The sequence below is a fragment of the Phascolarctos cinereus genome, unplaced genomic scaffold (genome assembly GCF_003287225.1).
Source record: "Phascolarctos cinereus isolate Bilbo 61053 unplaced genomic scaffold, phaCin_HiC Scaffold_7;HRSCAF=346, whole genome shotgun sequence".
NCBI lineage: Eukaryota > Metazoa > Chordata > Mammalia > Diprotodontia > Phascolarctidae > Phascolarctos > Phascolarctos cinereus.
The window spans coordinates 109,273,422-109,300,424 of record NW_027556180.1 but is presented as its reverse complement, the minus strand read 5'-3'; the positions used below and the strand labels follow the sequence as shown (position 1 = coordinate 109,300,424).

Below are 27,003 nucleotides of genomic sequence, written 5' to 3'. Positions count from 1 at the left end.
AAATATAATGAAATTAGGATTTGCATATTTTTGTATCTGATTGGAAATGAGGGTGAAGAAGATAATAGATCTGGGCATAACACTATGATTGCCTACTTAGGTGACTAGACAGATGGGTTGCTATCAACAGAAAGAGATTAATTTTGAGGATAGATGGCATTGGAAAGAAATGGCATTCCACTGACTTGGGCAACATGTATCCAACATCGCTTGCACTTCTTTCCATTTCCATAGCCATAACCAAAATGCCTAATTTCTAACCATCTTAACCATCACACTAGTCTATTTTTTTTCCTCATTCACTCCTTTCCTTCTCCAATTCATCATCATACAACTGCCAGAGCAACCTCTTCTATATCTGCCTTACTCAAAAATCCTAATGAATAAAATTTTAAAAATTTCCCCCTGGCATTAAAGGCTACTATATGATCAGATACCAGCTTCCACTTTCAGCCCTATCTCATATCCTATTCATTCACTCTATGCTTCAGCCAAACTGTTTGAACCAATGTTTCTTGAGTACCCACCTTCTTCTTTGCCTTTATTTACATTAATCAATATGTCTGCAGTTCCTTTCTCTACTTGTTTTCCTTTTTTTCCTCTTTATCAAATATATTGAATTTCTGCCTATCCTTTCAAGTTAAACTGAAATGACACATTTTTCCATGATTTTTCCTGGTCAGTAATAAGTTTATATTACTTTTATATATTACTTTTAACTTTTTTATTGTACATTTTAGTAATTCGTGCTTGTGTCTTGTCTTCTTAATAAAATATTAAATCTTTGAGAGCAGCAAAAGTAGCATAGTGGCGGAGGGTGAGGGGGAAATGGAGATAATGACATCTGAGAAGAGAACCAACTATGGAATGAATGTAGATTCGATTCCTGCTCTGATGCCACCTGTATGTTCATGAGTAAATCACTTATTGTCTGTGGCTATAAAATGAAGAATTACACAAAATACTTTCTTTTAAATCTAGACCTTGAGTTTATCTAAATTCTATATTCCCCTAAATAAGTATGTGTTGAATGAAGTAGTCACATTTTACACATGAGGAAATGTTTACAAATTTACCCTCGCAGATTTTCTTAAGGGTTATACTACATTTAAGCCAAGAATAAAATAAGAATTAGAATAATCTATATGTATATAGTTGTTTTTGGCATCTAAGTGGTACAGTTGATAGTGCTTGGCCTTGAGTCAGAAAGACCTGAGTTCAAATCCAGCCTCATACCCTTACTAGCTATGTGAACCAGGGAAAGTAATTTAACCATTCTTTGCCTTAGATTCCTCAACTGTAAAATGGGGATAATAATAACACCTACCTCTCAAGATTATTGTGAGGTTAAAATGAGATAATAATAATAAAGTACTTAGCACAGTGACTAGCTTATAGTAGGCACCAAATAAATACTATTCCCTTCTCCCATTTCCCTCCCACCTTTTTAAGGTTTACAAAGTATGGTGCTAACAACAAACTTGGGAGTTTGGTAGTGCAATTATTACAGTATTATCCTCCTTTTAAAGACAAGGCATTTGAGGATTAAAACAAGTAAATTCAATTACTTATGGTCTCACATCCAGTAAATGTTGGAGCCAGGCTAAAAACCCAAGTAACCTGACTCCATTTTATTTATCCCTTTTACACTCTAGTCTCTGTAATTTTATAGCCTGTGGAATAAGTAGTACATGCCAAATTCCACGTGAAGATTGGGCAATTTTCCCCCTATGAACTCAGCTAGAATGTAACTTCTTTTAAAACCCACCAGTAGTGGCTGTTGTTAGACTAGTCTCCTACTCAAGTACTGACCTTGCTTAACCTTGTTTAGCTTGTAGGATTGGAAGCTATTATATGAGAGCAAAGATATAGGCCCAAATCTTCTGGAAAAGCAGTGGAGAATTTCTGGGAAAAAATAATACATTTGGAAACATGCAGTTGTTTTACTTACTAGAATAGGAGGCCTGGATTCTAGCGACCATAAAGGTGAATGAGGTCATCTAATTCAAACCTCTCGTTTTACAGCTGAGGACATTGAGGCCCAGAAAGGTTAAGTGACTTGATTAAGCTCACACAGGTAGTACACATCAGCATCGAACTTTGAACCCAGGTTCTGTTATGCCAAAGCAACTATTTTTTCCACTGTCCTACTATACCTCCCTTGCTCTTCCCTGACTTGTGATCTTCAGTAAATCAGTTTCCTTATGTATAAAATGAGTGGATGGAGGAAATGATCTCTAACTGCCCTGTAGTTTCTGGGCTTCTGTGAATTATGGATAATATCATCAGAAACCGTTTCACCATAAGAATTGCTAATGCCTAGGCTAATAATAACCGAATGATTGCTTTTGAAGAGTTCTATTTTCATGCATTATCAGTTACCTATCAGTAAGAAACATCAATACTATTTTATCTTATATAACTGTTACATATTCTCTGTGGGTCATAATGATTCCCCCCCCCCTAAAGTTAGTAATTTGCTGAACCACAAGTTTGGAAATTATTTCCTAGCTTTAGTTGTATTGTTGTTTTTTTTCTTTTTGAATCCAAAATATGAAGAAATACATTTTTATCATTAGTTGACCGCCAACTTGAGCATGGAAACATTTATAATGTGATTAGATTCAATTGTATTTCCATGCATTTCCTATTAATCAAAATTATTTTTTTCTTTTCAAATAAAAAAAATGTATTAGAATATTTGGTTTAATGTAGTATTAATGAATATATGAAAACATTCATTTGCTATGTATTTCAATATATATAATGTTTAATATATACATTTAATATTACACAATCATATAATAATAGCAATGAGTAAAACTGTTAATATGGTAGTGTTCAATGTGAGAAATCAGAAAAGTATGGCCATATGTAGGGCTGATGACTGGCTGTCAATCTGTGCTCCTTGGCAAACAGCTTCCTTGGCATATACAATAGAGGTTTCAAAATTCACATGAAGATGTCACCTTTTAAAAAATTGTTTTTAGTGGCCACTGGCATCAGAAATAGTTTTTTTAAGCCGTGTGTGTGTGTGTGTGTGTGTGTGTGTGTGTGTGTGTGTGTGTGTGTGTGTGTAGGGTATCCATTCACCTAGAGCTCCATATGTTGACAGGTCAGACAAATAGGTTCTTTTAAGCCTCTTTTTTTAAAGTCAGAACCTATGTTGTTGTTGTTGTTGTTGTTGTTGTTGTTTTTCCCATAGGGAAAAAGGAATGGAGAAGAAGCAGATTTATGAAAACAAGCACAAAAAAAAATAACTGCCTGGGCTTTGGAAAACCTGGAGGATGCTCATAATAGTTTTCAGCATCCTAATTCAGTCAGGCAGGGTTGGACCACTTCCATAAAACAGTCTGGGCATATTTTCATGGGACCAGGCAATAAGGCAGAATTTCCGATGCCAGTAGGTCAATGGCGTTCCCTCCTCCCTCACCTAAAAAAGGACAAGCATTACAAGTAGCCTGATTGCAAGATATCCAGTTTCCTTTTGGGGCAGTCCTTCAATATATCCATGCATACATACATAGATACATACATACATACATGCATGTATATATACACACATATATACATATATAATTAATAATAATATATTGTTCTACATATACATATAGAATGCAGAGGTCACTTCAGTTAAATTTAGCTTCTATTGGATACCTACTATGAAACAGGAAGGTCTTTCTTTATTTGCCTTTTTTATTATTCCATAGAAAGAATTTGGAGGACAGAAAGTAACATTCCATTAAATTGTCCAAATGTTGACTTACCCAAAAGACTAATATATGAATATCAAGGTGAAAATTTCTTAGAAGCTGGTTCATTCTGGTCCCCACACCTCAAGGAGAGCTTGTTAAGTCTCTACTTCCTAAATCCTGTTCCAAACCTTTCTGTGACTTTTCAATTTCAATTTAATCTTGTCTTCTATTTAATCTGCTTTAATGTTTCTGATATTACCCTGCCTATATTAACTGCTATTATAATAATTATAGCATAAAGTATTGGTTATCATTTCTTGCTTTCTGAAATATTATATACTTCTTAATGTTTAAATTGTACCAGTAATGCTGATCAATCAACAAACATTTATTAACCACCAGCTGTGTGTCAGGGACTGTGCTAGGTATTGGGCAAAGAAATATAATTTATCTTTAAAAATATAGTAATTAGTTCGAGGAAATTTCCTTCTGCGTTACCAGAGTGTTATATAACATTACTTTTTCCCACTCTTCTTTTTCCTTTCTTGATTTATTTTTTGTTGGCCTTAATCGTCCACCTCAATTCGTTCCCTTAGGGCATAGATTAAAAAGTGTGACATTCTCTACAAGAATTCCTCTACAGATCACCTCTTTTTATCCTAAACCAATTGGTTGGTGACCACTGCTGATCCATCTCCCTTCTTCTTTCCCCAAGTAAATGACAAAATTATGCCCTGGAGGAAGATATGACATTCTCTGAAAAAATGTGAATTAGACTGCTTATATGTTTTTCTCTCCTAGTTCTTCTTTCATATTATCTAGCACCTTGAAGAACAGAATGTTGTAAAATAAAGGTGATATAGTCAGAACTTTCTGACTAGTCAATAATCCAAGACTACAGAGTGAAATTTAATGTCCATCACTAAGGATGATGGCTGATGCACAATACTGTCAATTAAGACGCAGCCGTGCTAGTGTTAAAGTCCATTTATAAAATGTTAAAAAGCAAACCATATACTGATATACTTTATCAGTGTAATATATCTAATATTTAAAAACAGCCTTGGTTCTATTTCTTACTCTGTATTTCTTCTTACCCTTGCTTATAAATTGTGCAAAAACTCCTAGGCAGCTCTATGAGATGCATCATAATGAAATGCATTTGAAAATGTTTTATGTCATTTAATATAGTTTTCTCTACCCCTAAAATACAAGACACACAGATTTTGTTTCTATATGTTGAATGATCTCAAAGTAAGGCACTTTATTCTTTGACTATATTCTGGGAAATTAAACTCTGTCAGAGGGTGCATATAAAGTATTTTTAGTATTTCATAAACTCGGTCATATAGGAGAATAAGCAGACAAATTGAAATCTGTAAGAAATTAGATCAGGACCAAAGAAACTAGTATAGGAGATAGTAAATGATAACATTTAAATTATTACTCAAAGTGGTGGTACCTGTTTAGACATATCAAACTCATTGTCACTTTGATATATGACTAGTGAATTTTGAAAATATCTACTACCTTATAAACTATGAATTTAAAGTGCTAGATATAGAATCAACCTCTTGAAACCTAGAAAGAGTTAATGCCTCCTTAAAGATATCTCTTCTGAGATCAATAATGATTGAAGATAGAATAGGAGAAATTACTGATTTTGTTTTACTCTCTGTGTTGTGATTAGGAGAAAATGGTAGTTTTCAGTTCTTACTTACAAAGCTGAATTATAGCAGGGGATGTACTGAAGGGTCAACTTAGAACATGACAATTTGACACTTGGGAAGTAACTTACTCCCTGATAGGACCTGGACTCTTATCATTCCTGGTACATTTTTGGAAAGCAAAATATAGTATCCTGAGATAATGGAAATATCAGTTAAAATTATGCATCAATTAAAATAAGGATCAAGATTAAACTTTGCACCATTCCTAGGAGAAAGCGTACTTATTGACAATAAAGCTGAATTCATAATGTCTTTCTTGGTCCATACAAGTTATTTTTCCTAATATTGTTTATGTCCATGGCATTTACCCTTTACTGAAGCTTGGTTGTAAACTCCTTGCTTATCTTGTCTTCCTGCTGACCCAAGTTTAAACAAAAAGAAAAGAAAAGAAAAGAAAAGACTTCTCCAGTGCTATTGTCTAGAATATTTAAACTAGTACTATTCCAAACACTAGATCTGTACTCCTGGGTACAGTTCCTTAGAAAGACATTTTTTATAAATTAATTTTGAGCACTAGATTATGAGGACTCAGAGAGGCAGATACTTTTTTGTCCAAATAAAGTTCCTGACAAAATCGATTTTCCAACTCTACTTTCACAATTTTAACCTGAATGAAAATTCCATGGAAGAATGAATTTCATTTCCATATATAAATTGGTAAGAACAGTTTCCAATTAATGCCATTTTATGATTGTAATTTATGTGTTGTGGACAGCAGTTCATTAGGAAATGAACTGAAACTATTACCTCATTTCACATAGGTCACTGAACAGTAATCAAATGGTACCAGCTTTCAGCCATTACTACTTTGAGCTGAATTTGAACCACTGACCCACGAGAAAGACTGCATCCTATTTCAAATTTAGGGAAAAAAAAAGAATCATGGAATTTAAGCATTTGTGACCTCAGAATCTTGGCTGTAACTATGTTATTTTTCTTTGAAAAGTAAAAACAAAACCAAAAAAATCAATAATATGCCTTCAGAGAAAATTAAGAATAAGAACATGAACTATAATTAGAACTATTTTCTATTTTTTTTTTGAAGATAGGGACAACTGTTAATATTTCTGTCAAAAAGGTAGCCACATGAAAAGCCCATTTGAGTGTTATGTAGAGTGAGAATTTTATATATATATATATATATATTTCCCTAAAGACTGTACCCAAAGTTGACTGCTTATGTGATCCCATCTGGCAGTGGCACCATGGTATAAATTTAAAAGGCTTAAATACTTTCAGTATGGCTATAAGATTAATATTTCAGCAATATGTTTGGCCAGTAAGTACTACTAGTATGGTGATTAAACAATGAATTACTAGCAATAAAATATTTTAATTATTTTTGTGATAGAGACAGGGACTGTACCTCAGGAACTGCAGGGTTAAGGAAGTCCATCTACCAAAGCAAGTGGTCATTTTCTCTTTATCTTAAAGAATTAAAAAATTGCTTAGAGCATGGAGAAGTAACACAGGGCCAACCATCCATTATGTCAATTGCTGGGCTTTAACCAACTTCTTCCTGTTGTTTCTGGCTATACTGCTACAATGAATAAAACCTATTTCAGTTAATTTAAGAATAAATACAATGCATTGTTTTATAAAATGACTGATAATTGTATAGAATATGTACACAGTCCATTGTCTATCATTAAGTTTTAGTGTTAGAAATGTCCACATCATAATGACTATCTTAGAAGTGTAATGCAGTCACATTATGTTATTATTGATCCAGGAAAATTAAAATTGATATAAAAAACCATCAGTCCTGTGGAATGCATTTTCCTATTTCTTTTTAATGAAACGTGATCCTCAATATTACCTTGCCATCATTGTAGCCATTCTGGATTGTTTCTTTTCTTTTCTTATCACATTTTACAAAGTTTTTAAGTAATATTTCATGACCCTAAAATAGAGTTAATTGGTAATTTTTTTTCTGGTACCTTGCTTATATAATGTGTAACAACAGAGTTAAAATTTTATTTTTTTAAAGTTAACATGTAAAAAAAAATGTTCCTAAGTTCTGTTGCAAAGGAGATGTTTATGGTTTGTTCCAATTTCAAAACCAAAAACAAGATTTTGAAAACCTTAGGATGCAATTAAACCTATTTCAGAAAGACAACCAAATATGTGCAATGTTATTGAACTAAGAAGAGCATTAATCAGTATGTCCTGTGCTCTTCTTTGTAGTCTCAGCGCCGTGTTACGTTTCACCTCCCTGATGGTTCTCAAGAAAGCTGCAGTGACAGTGGTCTAGGAGACCATGAGCCTGTGGGTAGTGGAACCCTGATCTCACACCCTCTTCCTCTGGTTCAGCCACAGGACGAATTCTACGACCAGGCCTCACCGGACAAGAGGACTGAAGCTGATGGAAATTCTGACCCCAATTCTGGTGAGTTAGCCTTTAAAAAGTTAATTATGGCATCTTCCTATTGTTTTCTCCCAGTAGTGAGTGCTGAATGATTAAAACTATAGAACCTAAGAGTGACTAGTCTATCTTAATACTAATGTGTGTTTTGAAGCATACTAAGTCTAGTTAGTCTGGAATTTTAGATATCATTGTTGACTGATGAAATCTGAAGGTCTTCTTGAAATGTATATGTTGTTGGTAGAGAATAATTAAGGAAAAAAATGGATAAATATTAAGTTTTTTTTTCCTGTAGCATATTCATAGTAGGTACATAGGTAACATGATCCTCTTTGCTTGTCTAATAGGAGTCAAGACCAACTACTTTACTCTTCAATGGAGACTTTAAGTTCAAATAGTCATCTATACAGATGGATAGAGAGCTAAATATTTTTGCTTTCCATGCCTACTATGTCATTATTTGATTTATTTGTTGCCTTAACTGTCTCGTTCCATGTATGTGTGTGTGTGTGTGTGTGTGTGTGAGAGAGAGAGAGAGAGATAAAAAGATATAGATACAAATAAAAATATAGGTATCAATACTTTACAGCCTTTACAGTAATATCTCCTTCCTCTGAAAGTATAATGCCCATAATTCCATTAGGGCAATCATAGATCTTGAACCCAAAGTTTTGCATGTTATGATTCCCCTTACAGCCAGAATTCTCAAAAAATTCAAGATTGGTACTATCAAAGTATAGTGTATGTCATCAGGAACTTTCAAGAACACATGACTGTGAGAGCAGTTATTGTGTTAATTAATAATATTGGAAATGGCAAATATGCAGTCAGAAATCAGTGGTGCTTTTTAGGTTATATTACTTATAAGAATGAAGATAGCTACATTTCTTTAGCCATCAATGGCCAGTCAGTCATCTATTTTATAAATCACCTGAACTAATTAAGAAAGGATTTCAGTGACGAAAAATGCATTGGTAAAATTATACCATACATTCCTTTAATATGCCAAAGGCTTTTTAAGAGTTAAGATTCATTTTTCTGCTACCCAAAAGAATAGAAGAATTTGGCTGTTCAGTCTATCAAGAAAGAACATATTGTTAAATGGCTTTTGTAGACAAATAGAACTTGAATTTGGGTTTCTCAAAGATCAAAGATTATTGATGAATTTGTTTTATAGAATAATAAGAATATGTGCCTTTGAAAACATTAAAGTCTAAATTCTTGGGAAATCTATGATATATACAAGTTATAACAATGGTTAATAGGGTATAAATACTAATTTCCTATGTGAATTATCGTAGGAGATTGAATAACATATATATATTATAATTGTATATATATAATCATGTAAATTCATTTTTTTTCTCTTCTAGATAATTTAAAAAGCTAACACAGCTTTATTTATTTGTTAGTTATTGGGAAAATATACCTAAAAATAGAAGTATTACATCCATTAAATTTGCTTTTATGAAATAAAGGAACATTCTGTAAGATGTTATCTTTAAGTATTAGGGTCATTTACACTTAAATAACAGTAATTGAATCAAGATGATAGTTGGACTCTTTTACTTTAACTAGGGGTATACAGAAGTCTTTTCTACTTTTTGTCTTAGACTGTTTAGTCTTTGAGAATTCCTACACAATTACTAGTCAAGTTAACAAGCATCTATTAAGTGTTTACTATGTGCCGCTCACTGTGCTAAGCACTGAGGTTACAAGGAAACATAAAAGACAGTCCCTGCTTTCCAGGAGTTCACAGTTCAATGGGACATACAAAATGAAAACAACTGTCTGCCAACACAATATTTATTGTATGAATTGATGATAAACAGAGGGAAGAAAGTATGATTAAAGGGGATCAGGAGAAATGTCTTGTGAAAGGTAGGATGTTAGGTGAGACTTGAAAGAAATCAAGGATCTCAGAATATAGAAATGAGGACAGAGAATTCTGGGCATGATGGGTGACAATGATAGGCCAAGAGTTGAGAGATGTAGTGTCTTGTGCTAGGAACTATGATCAGGCCAGTGTCACTGGATCACAGAATGTATATATATATATATGTATATATATATATATATATATATACATATATATATACATATATATATATATATATATGTATATATATACATATATATATGTATATATATATGTATATATATATATATATACACATATATATATATGTGGTGGTGAGTGCAATGTAAAAAGATTTTCAAGGAAGGAGAAAGATTATGAAGGGCTTTGCATGCCGTATTATTTTATATTTGGTCTTGGAGGTGATAGGGAGACACTGGAGTCTATTTAATAGAAGAGTGACATGGGCAGATCTGTGCTTTAATATCATTTAGAAAGCTGAATAAAGAATGTACTGAAGTGAGAGAGAGACTTTAGGCAAGGAGATCAATCAGTATGCTATTGCATTAGTTCAAATGTAAGATGATAATAGTCTATACCATAATGGTGACTATATCAGAATGGAGAACATTTGTAGGAGAGGTATTACAAAGCTAAAATCAAAATGACTTTTCAACACGCTGGATTTGGGGGTTGATAGAGTGAGAAGTCAAGGATAATGCATAGGTTGTAAGTTTTGGGTGACTGAAAGATGGTGGTGCCATCCACAGTTATTATGAAGAGTGGTAGATTTTGGGGAAAAAACAAGTTCCAAGTCAAATATATTGAACTTAAGGTGCTCATGGGACTTCCAGTTTGAGATGTCTAGTAGATAATTGAAGATAAAATCTGGAAATTAGGAAAGAGATTAAAGCTTGAGAAGTAGATCTGAGAATCATCTACATAGAATTGATGATTGAATCTGGGGTAGCTGATGAGATAATTGAGCAAACTAGAAGAGTGAGAAAAGAGGAGACAACCTAGGATAGAGCCTTGAGGGACACCTATGATTAATGGGTATGACCTAGAGGAAGATCCAGAAAGGGAGAATGAGAAGAAAAGGAGATAGTGAAGAACTCAACAGATCAGTATCAGAAACAGAGAAGAGAATATAAAGGAGAATAGAGTGATCAGTCAACAGGGTCAAAAGCTGCAGAGAGGTAAAGAGGAATAAGGATTGAGAAAATTAGAAATTTAGACAAGAAAAATTAGATTTGTAATTAATTAAGAGATTATTAGCAACTTTGGAAAGAACATTTTCAGTTGAATGATGAGTTTGGAAGCAGTTTGAAGAGTTAAGAAGAGAAGATGAAGAAAGGAAATGAAATAACTGATTTTAGATGTCCTTCTCAAGGAATTTAACCACAAAAGGAGGCTAGATATGCAATTATCTAGTGGGTTGGAAAGATCAAATGGGAATAGATGGAGACATAGGCTTACTTGTAGGCAATAGGGAGGTGGCCAGTAGACAGAGAGGAATAGAAGATAAATTAAAAAGTAATGATGATAGGTAATAGATTAGAATTATTTGTCCATAGGTAGGGGTTTGCCTTGACAAGAAGAAGGGCCACTTCACATCAGACAGGAATGAAGGAAGAGATACTAGTAGCATGTGAGGGATGGGAGATGAGGAGGTGGGTATGTGGGGGAACTCTTAGTGAACTATCTCATTTTTTTCAGTGAAATAAGAAGCAAGATTCTCAGTAGAAAGGATAGGAGAAAGGACCTGAGGGAAGGTTTCCTCAACTGTTAAATGGGGATAATAATAACATCCACCTTCCACTGTTTTTATGAGGATCAAATGTTTAACACAGTACTTGGCACATAGAAGATGCTTAATAGAACCTTTCTTTCCTCTTCCTTACTTCCTTCCTCCCATCCTTCCTCCTTTCCATCCTTTCTTCCAGTGCCCCCAGTTAACTATTATTTTACTTTACAAAAATGATTTTTTCTTTTTAATATTCTTTTCTTTTTTTAATTTTGAGTTCCAAATTCTCCCCCTCCCATCTACCCATTCTCCACCCACTGAGAAGTCAAGCAATGTGTTATCAATTATACATGTGGAAATCATGCAAAATATATTTCCATTTTAGCCATATTAAAAAAAACAATAAAAATAAAGGAAAATGAGAAAATTGCACTTCAATTTGTACTTAGAGTTCCTTTCTCTTTTTGGAGGTGGATAGCTTTTTTTTCATCATGAGTTCTATGGAATTGTCTTGGATCATTTATTGATCAGAATAGCCAAGTCTCTCACAATTGATCATTATCATAATATTACTGTTATTGTGCACAATGATCTCCTGATTCTTCTCACTTCACTTTGTATTAGTTCATATAGATCTTGCCATGTTTTTTCTAAAACTACCTCCCTTCTTATTTCTTCTATGATGAATAGTAATTCATCATAATCACATGCCACAACTTGTTCAGCCATTTCCCAATTGATGAGCAACCCCTTAATTTCTAATTTTTTGCCACCACAAAAAGAGCTATTATAAATATAGGGGGCCCCCCTTCTCTCTCTCTCTCTCTCTCTCTCTCTCTCTCTCTCTCTCTCTCTCTCTCTCTCTCTCCATACATATATGTGTGTGTGTATGTGTGTGTGTAGTATGTGTAGATATATACATATATATGTGTATATATATATATATATATATATATATATATATATATATATATATATACACATATATATGCATACACATACACACACGTATATCCCTTAGGTACAGATCTAGTAGTGGTATTACTGGGTCAAAGGGCATGCACAGCTTTATAGCCCTTGGGCAAAGTTCTGAATCATTCTTTAGAATGATTGGACCAATTCACAACTATACCAACACTGCATTAGCGTACCTATTTTCTCCTTTAGCATTTGTCATTTCTGATAGGTGTGAGGTGGTACCTCAGAGTTATTTTAATTTGCATTTCTCTAATCAATAGTGATTTAGAGTATTTTTATATGACTATAGATAGCTTTGATTTCTTTTTCAGAAAAGTTCTCTATATATTTGAGAAATAAGTACTTTATTAGAGAAACTTGCTGTAAAAATTTGGATAGTCCTTCATTGTCTATAGTAGACAATGTACTTTTTAGTACTTTAGGTACTTTTCAGCAAAATGTAGTTTTCCTGATTATCTTTTTTAATTAGGTCTCTTTTTGCTTTTGCTTTGTTTTGAGTTCATGACTGCTAATTCCTTAGAGTTACATGTATCACCTTCCCTTTCAGGAGTATAAACAGTTAACTTTATTGAATCCCATATCATTACTCTTTAGTGCTTACCTTTTTGTGCTTTTCTTGAGTTTTATGTTTGAATGCCAAATTTTATATTCAGCCCTCGTGTTTTCATCAGGAGTGCTATAAAGTCTTTTATTTCATTAATTATCCATTCCCTTCTGAAGGATTATGCTCAGTTTTCCTGGATAGATTATTCTTGTTTGTAATCCTAGCTCCACCTTCCAGAATATCATTGTAAGCCCTCTGTTCCTTTAAGGTAGAAGTGGCTAAATCTTGTATTATCCTGACTATAGTTCCATGAAATTTGAATTGTTTCTTTCTGGCTGATTGCACTATTTCCTCTTTGATCTGGGAACTCTGGAATTTGACTGTAGAATACCTGGGGATATAAATTTTGGAGTCTCTTTCGGGAGGTGATTGATGAATTCTTTCAATGTCTATAGGGCAGTTTTCCTTAATAATTTCTTGAAACATGATATCTAGGCCCCCTTTTTTTTGATCATGAGTTTTAGGTAGTACAATAATTTTTAAATTTTCTCTCCTTTGTCTGTTTCTCAGGTCATTTTTTCCTGATGAGGTATTTCAAATTTTCTTTTTAATTTTTAAAATTCTTTTTACTTTGTTTTACTGCTTCTTGATGTCTCATGGAGTTATTAGCTCCTACTGTCCTGATTTCTAATTTTTAGGAAATTATTTTCTTCGGTGAGTTTTTGTAGCTCCTTTTCTACTCTCCAGGTTTTCATCCCATGACACTATTGCCAGGTCCTTTTCTTTCTCTTACTGCTTAAATTTGGTAATCAAGAAAGGCTTCATGTAGTAGGTGGCATTTGGGCAGAGATATGAAGGAAGCTATAGATTCTGAGAGGCAGAGGTGAGGAGGAAGTATATTTTGGGCATATTGGAGAGTGTACAAAAGCGCAGATATGTGAGGGATGATATATGTGAGGAACAAACAAAAAAAGCTGGTTTAGAGAAAAGAATTTGGGAAGAAGTAGTAATGGATAGTAAGTCTGGAAAGGTAAATTGAAGCCAGCGTATAAAGGTCCTTATATATAAAAGAGGGGAATTTGTTTTTGAGTATGGAAGTATAGGGAACCCCTGAAGTTTATAGAGAAGAGTAAAATAATTAGACCTGTACTTTAGGAAAATCACTTTAGCTATTTTGAAGACTAGATTGTAGGGAAAGTTATGTGATGAAGGTGAACCAAATAGAAGATTGTTACAGTAGACCAAGGTGAAAGAAACTATAATTGGGGGGTAGCTGGGTGAATATAGAAATGGGGAAAGATAGGAATGATATTGTTTTTCTTAGTTAATTTATTTTTAGTTTTCAACATTCACTTACACAAGGTGTTGAGTTTCAAATTTTCTCCCCATCTCTCCCCTTCCCCCATCCCAAGGTGGAATACATTATGAATACCCCTTCCCTTGATCTGCCTTTCCTTCTATCATCCCCTTTATCCTCTCCCCTTCTATTTTTCTATAGGTTAGGATAGATTTCTATACCCTATTGCCTATACATCATATTTCCCAGTTGCATGTAAAAACAGTTTTTATCATTTGTTTTTAAAACTTTGGGTTCTAAATTCTCTCCTTTCCTCCCTTTCCACCCACCGTCATTGAGAAGGCAAACAACTTGATACAGGTCATACATGTATAGTCATGCAAAACATTTCCAAAATAGTAATGTTGTAAAAAACTAACTGTATTTCCTTTCATCCTATCCCACCCCCTATTTATTGTATTCTCTCCTTTGACCCTGTCCCTCCTCAAAAGTATTTGCTTCTGATTACCCCCTCCCCCCAATCTGCCCTTCCTTCTGTTATCCCCTCCCCTCTCTTATCCCATTCCCCCCTGTTTTCCTGAAGGGTATGATAGATTTCCATATCCAATTGAATGTGTATGTTATTTCCTCCTTAAGTCATATTTGATGACAATAAGATTCACTCATTCCCCCTCACCTTCCTCCACTTCCCCTCCACTGTAAAAATTTTTTCTTGTCCCTTTTATGTGAGATAATTTACCCATTCTACCTCTCCCTTTCTTATTCTCCTAGTATAATCCTCTCTCATCCCTTAATTTTATGTTTTTAGATATCATCCCAACTCTCTCTGTACCCTCTGTCTATCTATCTATCTATCTATCTATCTATCTATCTATCTATCTATCTATCTACACATACATATATACACATATACATATATATATACATATACATTATTATATATATATATATATATATATATATATTATATATATATATATTCCCCCCCCCGATAGGAGTAATAGTGTAATGGCAAGCTTGATAAACCTTTGTAATTGATTGAGTGATATGAGGAGTAAGGATGGATGAGGATGACTCTGAGGTTTTAAACCTGAGTGATTGGAATGATGAAGGTGACCTAAATGTGAATAAAGAAGTTAGGACCTGAAGTAGGTTTTGGGAGAAAGCTAAAGAGTTCCATTTTTGGACATGTTGAGCTAGAGATACCATTGGGAAATCTGGTTAGAAATGTCCAAAGCAAGTAGGTCCTATGGAACTGGCATTCAGAGAGACACTTGGGCTTGATACAGAGAATGTAAACTCCTTGAGGGCAGGAGTTCTTTTCTACTTTTTGTATTCCCTGTGCCTAGCACAGAGACTTACACTTGACTAGCATTTAAGAAACACTTGTTGGATTGGCTCACATAATCATTCTTGACATGCATATTCTCCTTATTTAGCTGAATTTGATGGTTTCTCACTCTTGATCACTTAAATTCAAATTGTGCTTCTGATATCCCTACCTTTCCTCACACTATCCTCCACACCTCAGGTGAACTCTCTCCCTCTCTCATTTCCCCCACTCTGCCTTTTGAAATACTTATTCTTCAAGATCCAGAATTTTTCCGAATCTCCCTATCCAGAATGATGAACCCCTCCTTTTGCCCTTTCTAGATCTTTTGCTTAGCTTCTTCCATGTACTTATCATGTTCAAATTTATATTATGGAAATTCATGTCTATGTTATGCTATTTGATTGTAAGCTCCCTGAGAATAAGGGACATACTTTCTTTTTCTTTGCATCCTCAGAAAATATTATAGTATCTCAAATATAATAGACATCCAATAAATGTTCATTAATTAAAGATGATTATTGAATGGATAGGTTTTATGATCATTTCTATATACAGGAAACATTTTATGCTAGTTAATATTTCTCTATTAGCATACTAATTATTACTGATATTGTTAATAATTGTATTCTCAACAAAATTGTGGCCATTATATAACTGGCTGTGTTGGATTTGGGTATTGAAGGTAAAGAAAAAGAAGATAAAGAAAAAAAATTGAATTATTTGATGTTAAAAGTATGAGCTGAATGGACTAAGCTAATTAACATCTTGTAAAAACATCACTGGGGGCAGCTAGGTGGCACAGTGGATAGAGCACCAACCCTGGAATCAGGAGGACATGGGTTCAAATCCAGCCTCAGACACATAATACTCACTAGCTGTGTGACCCTGGGCAAGTCACTTAACACCAATTGCCCTCACCAAAAAACAAACAAACAAGCAAAAAATAAACAAAAAAACCATCATTGGTACAATTTTAAAATATTAGTCCCTTCATTGGTCCTAATTCATGAGAGAGATTTGTGAGCTAGACTTACATGTTAAATGAAAAGTTGTATTGACGGGAAAAAAATCCTGCCATTATTAAATAGCCAGCTCAAGAAAATTGAAGTGATAAAGGAATTTAAAAAAAGAAGTTCTTTCTAGCTAACAGTTGTTCCTCTTTGGAGGTGGAAAGAGAGGCAATCCTGTGGACACAAGGGAAAAATAAGTACATTAAAAACTCTACAAACATCAGACAAGTGCAAGATTAATTTAGAGACTCACCTGTACTCCTACCTTCATACCCTTGAGCTGTTTCATCAGTTCTAACTTATAGGGAAAAAAATAATTACTACACATGCTTAAGGAGTTAAACTATTGTTTGCACAGTATTGCAATAAATAGTTTTTCTTACACAGTAAGAAACAGTAGTTTCTCTAATTATGTACATTCAGAGGAGATTGTCAAGAGGTTTCATATTGGTACCTGTTGTGTTCATTCTCCCCCTGGGATCATCCTGGACCCTCTTGGGTGATCATATCATAGTAGAGCTTAGATTACCGAATCTGTAGCTATCTAGGGAATTGTCTGTGGAAGGCAGCAACAAATACATCCAATCCTATAGTTGTTGGAGATTCTGAAAACTAAAAAAAAAAAAAATCCGAAAATTGACAAGTAAAAATAAATAATGGATAGATTTTTCTTAAGTAATTTTATTTCATTGCTTTAGCAAAAGTACTGTAACGGGTTTTGTTATAGACCAAAATCTGCATTGAGGAGTCCTTTCCTCCACTCCCTCAAATCCACATGGACCATTAATTAAGAGAAAGGAAAGAACAACATTGTGCCTTTCATGTAGTAGGGAGCAAATAAATGTTTGTTGAAAAAAATTGAATTGAACTTGTTCATTTTAGAATCCTTTACTTATTTGTACAAACTCCCTAAATTTATGTCCCTCTAATATCTCAGTTACTAGATTGTAAACTTTTTGAGAATATAATCCATGTATTATTCAGTTTTATATTCTCAAAGATAAATGAACAGCATTGTTATTATAGGTTTATATTTTACTTGAATAACTGCCATATTATTATTGCTGTTACTATTATTCACGAGTATCAGGGTGGCTAGTTGTTTGCTTTCAGATCTTGAAGAAGATAAAACATGACCATTACATCAACATACTCTGAAAGATGGAAGGAGAACTGGGAGAGAGTAACATAATATTTTTGGAAATTTAAAAGCATCATCAAAACTGCCTGGTACTGGCTAAGAAATAGGGAGGTGAATCAGTGGAATAGGTTAAATATGCAAGACACAGTAGTCAATGACTATAGTAATCTATTATTTGATAAACCCAAAGACCCCAGCTTCTGGGATAAGAACCCACTCTTTGAAAAAAACTGCTGGGAAAACTGGAAAAGAGTATGGCAGAAACTAGGCATAGACCCAAATCTCACACCATATACCAAAATAAAGTCAAAATGGGTTCATGACTTAGATATAAAGGCTGATACCATAAGTAAACTGGGAGAACAAGGAATAGTTTACCTATCAGATCTATGGAGAACAGAAGAATTCATGACCAAACAGGAGATAGAGAACATTATGAAAAGCAAAATGGATAATTTTGATTACATTAAATTGAAAAGTTTTTGCACAAACAAAGCCAATGCAACTAAGATTAGAAGGAAGGTAGAAAATTGGGAAAGAATTTTTACAACCAGTCTCTCTGATAAAGGCCTCATTTCTAAAATATATAGAGAATTAAGACAAATTTATAAGAACACAAGCCATTCCCCAATTGATAAATGGTCAAAGGATATGAACACACAGTTCTCAGATGAAGAAATTAAAGCCATCTATAGTCATATGAAAAAATGCTCTAAATCATTATTGATTAGAGAAATGCAAATCAAAACAACTCTGAGGTACCACATCACACCTATCAGATTGGCCAACATGACAAAACAGGAAAATGATAAATGTTGGAGAGATGTGGGAAAATTGGAACACTAATACATTGTTGGTGGAGTTGTGAAATGATCCAACCATTTTGGAGAACAATTTGGAACTATGCCAAAGGGCTATAAAAATGTGCATACCTTTGACCAGCAATAGCACTTCTAGGGCTATATCCCAAAGAGATACACAAATGGGAAAAGGACCCACATGTACAAAAATATTCATAGCAGCTCTTTTTGTGGTGGCAAAGAATTGGAAATTGAGAGGATGCCCATCAATTGGGGAATGGCTAAGCATGTTGTGGTATATGAATGTAATGGAATACTATTGTGCTATAAGAAATGATGAACAGGCTGACTTCAGAAAAACCTGGAAAGACTTATATGGTCTGATTCTGAGTGAAGTGAGCAGAGCCAAGAGGACTTTGTACACAATAACAGCCATGTTATGCAATGACTAAGATTGTTAAACTGAACCCTTCTTAGCATTATGAGGATCTAAGACATCTCCAGAGACCTCGGAATGGAAAATGCTGTCCACATGAAAGAACTATGGAAGTCGAATCGCTATCACTTACTTTTACCTTCTGTTGAGTTTTGTTTCATCTTTCTGGTGGCTCCTCCTATTGGTTTTAATTTTTACTTACAACTTCACTAATGTGAAAATATGTTTAATGGGTATGTAAATGTAAAGCCTATATCAGATTGTGCGCAGTCTTGGGGAGGGTGGGGGGGAGGAAAAAAAGCATATGGAAGTGATTGTTGATAAATCAAAATAAATTAATAAAATTAAAAAAAAAAGAAGCACAAAAAAACAAATTTAAAAGTATCTGATTTAGTACATGTTAAAAGAGAAATATCCATAGAAATATGTGGAAACACTCAGACCTGCATCCCTTATTAGAAGCAAAGTTTCCAAATAGTTATCACCATTATCCCTTTATTTTATTTTTAATACTCAGTGTTATCACGTGTAAACTTCCAAAATATCAGTGTCTAGTAAAATAAGTGGTTTACAAAGGGTTTAGTAGATACATGTCTTTTTTAGCTTATTTAGATATACCCCTCAAACTGCTGGCTTGTGCATTTTAATGATTTTTATAAAATCTATTTTAAACAAAAAATGTTTTTTTTACTTTATGCTAAAAGTGATAGAGGTGTTTTAATTTTTTTTTTTTTTGTAATGAAAGTAGTTGTCAAATAGGGATGTTTTCTTGCTAGTTTTTGGTATATATTTTATTAGTTTAAATGAAGTCTGATTCATGATGAACTTGCTTTGAGGTGTTTTTCTTTTTGGTAAAAGTTGTTAATAATTTCTAGTTAGAAATGGAACATGTTTAAGGAATTGAAATACCATGCTTTTAACTATGAGGGAGATCAATCTGTTGGAAAAACATGCCTCCTAGTGTAAAGCAGGAGTAATGTATACTTTTATGGAATTATTCATTAAAATTGCATCTCAATAGGTGTAGCCTGTAAATCTGATTTGATCTCCAGAAAAATAAAAGGAAATTGTTTGTGTTTAACCATAAGTTCATAAACTGCTCTGGATAAAAGTCTATAATATTTGCAGATTTGTATTTATAATCATTTTAGTAGTGTAAAGTCAAAGAAATATATAGTATTTATACCCTTCAATGTTTATAGGTGAAAAAAATCAAATAGCTCAATAATTTCAATCATTACTTAGAAATAGGAGACAAATAGAATTTCTCATGAGAAATTCACACTCACTATGAGTTAGGAAGTTAAAATGTATTTATAATTCCACAGGGTACAAAAAAAGGGATTGCTTGTTCAAAAGAACTCTAAATTCACCTAAGAAAAATTAAAGTATTGACTAGAATTCCACAAGTAAAACACTAATGCAATTTTGGGCCACTTGAAATTTCTACTACCTTAAAAATTATTTAGATAAATACATGAGCCCCCACATGTTAATAACCCTAATCTATCAGCTTTTTAGTAAAATGATGTCAAGGGAATTAAATCATAATGTAATTTAAGTAATAAGAAGGAATATCTCTGTGACAGTAGTTTAATTATGATTAAAGTTCAGAATACTGGCAAAGCTGTTTCATATATTTGGTAATATGATAGGGTCTCATGTGGAGAAGTTAATCCTTTCTTGCAAAGAGCTTTGGTTCACATCATCCCTATCACCAAGTCCATTAATTGATGGTGCTTTAACCCTGTAGACTAGTTTGACCACATAATTCTCCATTTTTTCCCCACAAAAGCTTCAGTTTCTGTTTTTTTAACACTAAATGATAAGTAGAACTTATACTAACTTCTAAAGATAGAAACACCATTATTAAGCCTTCTCCCCTTTGCTTTACCTCTACCCCAACCCCAAATAGCATACTGACACATATATGACATGTGTGGGAACTTCAATAAGTGTGTTGAATTGTGAGTACTTTTCTTTATTACAAGATCTTACCGCAAGTAAAATGTTGCATTTTCACACAAAGCCTTTCAACCTATGGGAAAGAAAGGAAATTTGATTATTACTGTATTCATTATATGCCTTATATCCAGGATATCCAGATACCTAGATAGATTTGTAAGGCTCATACCCAATTTGATAAACATATTCTTACAAAATTGATAGAATGTCTCTCTTATTTGTTGGCCAGGATATCCATAGGAAAAATAAAGTAAAAACTAGAAATTAAGACAGCCAGAATCCATTAAACAGATGTTAACCATCAAATTCAGTCTAAATGTAGCATTTCTGTCTCTACATGTAAAGTGGAATGGATAATTAAGATTAATTATTTGAATAATGAATCCTCCCTAACAAATCCAATTTCTTTTTATCCATATTATATATTTCAGAGGACATGCAGTTGGTTTTTTTTTAAATCCCAAATTATCCAGATAAGTACATCAAATTTCTACTTTGCTTCTAATTCTTTCTTATAGAGAAAAATGTCATTCAGAAAATCCAAACTTTCTTAAGGCATCTAAGGTTTCTGTAAGAAAACCATAAAGTGTGCCAGACTTCTTATCACCACTTGTAATTGAGGCAGGGCTATCATAACATCATTTAAAGGTTTCCAACCTTTGTTCTTGTCATTCACAAACCTCATTCAGTTAGAGTAATCAAATATAGGAAGAGATATTGCATATTTCACCATTCAATCAATTACTCCCTTTATAACATTTTCGAAATTAAAATGACTTAAAAAACAATTTCAGCTTAAATACCCACCACAGGGGCAAATATTTAGTCACAGACCCCCTAAAACCTAAGCAGTAATTATATTGATTTTCTTCTCTCACGTTTTTTTGGGGTATATTCTCTCATAAATTATTATTTCTTCATACCTGAATACATAAATGAAAAGTCTTGTTACATTTGAATGAAAATAAGAAAAACCTGAATTAGGTTTTTAAACAAGTCAGAAACTAAGAAAAGAAGAAACACAAAAGAAATTGGTTCCAAAGCAGATTTTAATGTCACTCAATTTGTATGAAAATCTGTTATAAGATCTTGTATGGTAATCAAGCCCAATTTGAAGGGATATAGTGAAGGGGTCTAAGGATGGCAGAACCATGTCAGTGAAACAGACATGTCCAGGTTCAGATGTAAGGGTTCATCCCTTTGAAATTGTTTCTTCTAGCATGCTGTAAGATGGGAAGTGCAATACTAGTTAGAATTGTTTCTAAAATAAGAGTAAACATTTTCAGTGAGGGTCTGAAATGCATATTTGTGAGCAGAATACAGGCATTTTAGCACATGGACTTTGGGAAATATATTTTATCTGGTCAAATGTTTTTTTTTTAATTTTTGATGATTTTCAGATTTACTGCACATATTTTGAGGAAATCTGATGAATGGCCTCCGAATAAATGAAATGTTCCTCTATTTTGCCTGAGTGTCTCAATGAATGTATGAGCAAAAAGATATGCTGAAGCAAGAACATTTGTGCTCACTATAAATACTCAATAGTGAATTGAGACCTTTAAAAATTCCCAAAATGTCATCTGTTTAAAAGGATGTTACAATTTGTGTAGAAGATATTTATATTCATAACCAGTTTTCTTGTCTAAAAGAACACAAAACACAAAACTCTTTTATACATTTTAGCATTTCATCATATTAAAATACTTCCCCCATACACAAATACGTTTCCTGAAACTAGAGTTTATAATAATTCTGATTGTAAAAACTGGCTAGCAGGTTTTTTCATTTTTTTCTTCATTGAATAAGGGCAAATGTTTAAAGAAATAACTAGAAAAAACAAAATAATAAAAGAGGGTAATCTGACCAGTTTTGCCTTCAATAAACATGGAATCAAAACTCAAAATGCATATTTCCCCTAAAGCATTAATGACTGTCCCTTCCTTCCTTCCTTCCTTCCTTCCTTCCTTCCTTCCTTCCTTCCTTCCTTCCTTCCTTCCTTCCTTCCTTCCTTCCTTCCTTCCTTCCTTCCTTCCTTCCTTCCCTCCTTTCTTCCCTTCCTTGCTCCTTTCTTAGCTCCCTCTTTCCTTACTTTTATCCCTCCCCTTTTCCTTCTTTCCCTCTCTCCCTCCCCTTTCTATCTCCTTCTTCCCTCCCTTTTTTCCTTCCTTCCTTTAACTATTTGACATAAGTTAACTAGTGGAGAATAGGGAATGCCTAACTGTTTATGGCACAAGAATTTCTTATTTGGGTGTGGTTATTTTTCTACTTTCACAGATTCAAATTTTCTTGGCTGAACAGCCTTTTCTATGTTATTGGCCTGGAATTCATGTTCTTTGTGATCACCCACTATGCAATAAAGTGTAATATTTGATCATACTTGGCAATGTCACAGAAGCTCACTTGGAAAGTATTGGTACTGCAAACTAATTAACATCTTTATGGTAGAAAACAGAAACTTGGAACAGAAAGAGTACTTATGAGGTCATCTAGTTCACCCATCTGTTTCCAGGTAGGGCTATTTATAGAAAGAACAATAGTTCTATTTAATATACTGACAGATACTTTCCTCCCCCTTTCACAATTCTAGATGCTGATTTTGATCTGTAATAGTCTTTAATTTTTTTTTCTTCAGCTATTTTAAGGTCTGCTACTACATCTTTATACTGTGGTTGTATTTAGGTCATTTGGAACACTGCTAAAGAGTCCCTGGGTTTGAACTAGAGAAGAATATTCTCAATAGATTTCATACTTCCAGTAGTTTGACAGAACTGTCTTCCATTAGCCTTCTGGGTGAGGCTCAAGGTCTACCTATTTCCTTGGGTTCTTCCTTAGCACTATTAGTTTGGGAAGTTTGAGGTTTTAGTGAATGAATTGAATATTTCTCTGATTTCTAGCATCTTGTGTAAAATGTTACCTATAAACTAATCCTTATTTTTGTGTCAGTGAAGTTAGAAAATATCCATGTGAAACTTCTTCATATGAAAAGTATTTTTCCATTCATTGTTCAAAAGATAAAATCCCCCCCACACCTTAATAAATGTATGAGCTTTAGTTAGTAGTAAAATAAAAATAAATCTATGGTCTTTTGGAGCTTTAGAAATGAATTAGATCTGGGGATCTAAGCAATAGAAAATTGCTTTCTTAGATCTTCAGATCTAAGAAAAGCTACATGCTAAGCATAATTTTGGTTCATAAATATACAGTGAAAAATCCTTTTACATGCCAAGTGTTTGAAATGCTCACCTCTTAGATTAATAGTGTTATACCAGCCTTTTACCAAAAGAATTTCTTTTTATATTTTAGATGGTGGGATTTAAATTGTATGTATCATTATAAAAATCAAGTTGTCTCCTGCATATAATTGTATTTCTAAGAATCAAGCTTCACTCATAGTCATCTCCCTCCCTCCATTCCTCTCTCCCTCCTTCCTTCTTTGCATGCAGTTATGGTCTGGGAAATTTTATTTCTTTAGTTACTTGTTAAACAGACATGCCTATTTATACTTAGCCCACTTTCATATTTCATTTACCTAAAAGCAAACTCGTTATATAAATTAGTGACATCAGGACAATAGAAGATGTCTTTTTATTTTGGTGACATAATTCTAGAACATGAACTGGTATTAATCTGAATCAATCATCACTCACAGCAGTCAAAGCGCAGGAAATTGGTGTGTGATATCAACCAGAATCTTTAGAATAACCCTTTGGAGCACAGTATTCAGTACCTGACTGGGCTCCTAGCACAGTGCTCTAACCATTACTCCACATTGCCTCTCTCTTGCTATATACGTGTTATCCCAAAAAGCTTAGTGTAGTGTAAGCTATTTAAGCTTAAAATTTCTTCTGTGAAAATTTAAGAGTTTAAATTACCTGTTAGTTTACCCAGAAAGGGTAGATTTGACCCTCAAAGTCCTGAGGATTCCTGGTTAAATATTCTTAGATTTTTTTTCTATAGCCTTCTGTAATTACCAATTTAGAAAGTGAAGATTGAAAGTTAATTTCTGATGCATCACAGTAAAAACATAAAACTTTTTTCCCCCTTGAACAAGTATCCACTCTCCTTATGGATATTAGAGGGACTAAATTTGGGGTGGACTATTTAAAAGAAGAACAAAAGTAGCCAAACACTGAGGTTTATTCATTGTTAATAATATTAAAAGGCAATAGGAGGCCTGCAAAACTTGAGACAATTAAAAAAATTACTCAGATCAAACCATAAGTATTCCATTTAAGTAAGAGCTACTTTGATGGCCCTTTTGACTCTGTGATATATTAATCTTATAGGAATGTGATAAAGAATATTATCTTGATATTATTATTGCGAACTAGTAGAAACCTATCCTATTATATATTATTCTGAATGTGAGTCTGAGTTGTCACACGCAGGATAGTTATTAAGTAATGAATCAAATAAGATAACATATATAAAGCTCTTTAGAAACTTTACTGTGATGTATTAGGGAAATGATAAAAATATTATCATACCAATAACATATATGGTGCTGCCAATATTGCTGTGTGACAAGAGTTTTTAGAGTAATTCAGCATCTGATATTTTAAAAAGTCTTTAAATTCCTTTTTCCTTCTGTGACACAAAGTAGGTCATTTTTAGGTAATTTTTCTTATTCATTTAAAACATTGGCTAATCCAGAAATACTACTAACCATCACCTGTCCCATGTAGGAAAGAATGACTCTGAGTGTCTTCTTAACCAGGATCCTATTGCTTGAAGAGCAAGATAAAGGCAAAAATACTAAAATAAAACTCCATCCCCTTTTTCATCTTAATTAGTTTGGGTTTGGAGGTGAGATCTTATCCTAAAAAGTCAGGAAACATGGTAGTAAAAGTTAGTTCCCGAACAGGGACCTCAATTTCCAGGCAAGTTCCAACTATGCCCAGAGAGCCATAAAAAGATTCCTGTTGGATGTAAAAAAATATTTTAAAGCAAGTGATAGGATAATATCCAAAATAATTCAGAGATTTCAGGGTATATTTTCAAATCAGAGACAAAAACACCAAATGACTTCAACAGTAATCCTTCAAACACTTCTTTGAATTCCTATGTACTCCATCAGTTACATTACATACTGTTCTCATTAGCCAGTACTCTAGAGAGGCACCCTTCTTGTTCCCAAATTTCCTTTTCAAATAACTTCACTTAGGAATTGAGACTTGGGTCAGGCTTGTAACTGAAACACTTACTTTGTGCGATCTTAGGTGACTCAATCTCAGAGTCTGAGTCAGCCTTCTTTGCAAAATGGGGATAATAATATTTGCTTTCTGTATATCCAGAGGGTTTTTGTAAGGAAAGTGCTTTGTAAATCTTAAAGCACCATATAAAAGTTGGATTGTTATTATTATAGTTTGTTTCTGTTAAAAACCACCGATATATGGCCTTTGCTATCATTAAACCCCAGAAAGTTTGTTAAACTCCTGGCCCATACAAAATTCATGTGCCTGGAGCTGAAACTTAGAGATGATTCCATCCATTTATAATCTTAAACTTGGAGTGAGGAGTTTCAAATAAGAATTGAGGGGTACCCGACTTAACTTTATCCTCACTTTTAAAATGATGAATGGAAAACCTGTTTGCTAAACTGGTGGAACTGTTGAATAAATTATCAGGTGCCGATTCTGCAGAGTAGGCTGTCATATGGACACTTCATTTACCGTTTAGCTTAAGGCTAAATAGGACAGACAGCAGGAGCCAAGTTTACAATGACTTTAAAAAATGAATGAGGCAACATTATTAAGCTTATTGTTCAATATTTGTAAGAGCCTTTTTGGTAAAATTGTGTGTTGTCTCCTTGACAATACTCTTAGGACTCAATAAATATTACAGAGTTTCTCTTTTATATTTTTCTTTTAGGGTCAAAACTTCGGTTGTTAATTAATTTTTAGTGTTCAAGAGTTTTCTGTTCGAGGAAAAAAATATACTAATATATGCCTGCAAAGTAGAGAAAGGTAGAAAATGTGAGGTTGAAGATGTAACCTGTTGGGCAGGATGGGAGATAAAATGCACATGTAGATGGGGTTGCCTTTAACAAAGAGAAAGGAGAAATCTCTTTTTTCAGAGATTGGGGAAAAAGGGGGGGGAGA

At 33.6% G+C, this 27,003-nt stretch overlaps 1 protein-coding gene across 4 annotated transcripts in view; it reads left to right on the top strand.

The window, feature by feature from the left end:
* Positions 1–27,003, top strand: part of PCDH9 (protocadherin 9) — a 1,054,702-nt gene that overhangs the window by 675,690 nt on the left and 352,009 nt on the right. For 3 of the 4 annotated variants that reach the window (XM_020992434.2, XM_020992430.2, XM_020992427.2), the window contains one exon: positions 7,613–7,814. In XM_020992434.2, coding sequence (XP_020848093.1) covers positions 7,613–7,814 — 202 coding nt within the window. The remainder of the gene's footprint in view (positions 1–7,612; positions 7,815–27,003) is intronic. The other variant, XM_020992433.2, reaches the window with a different exon arrangement.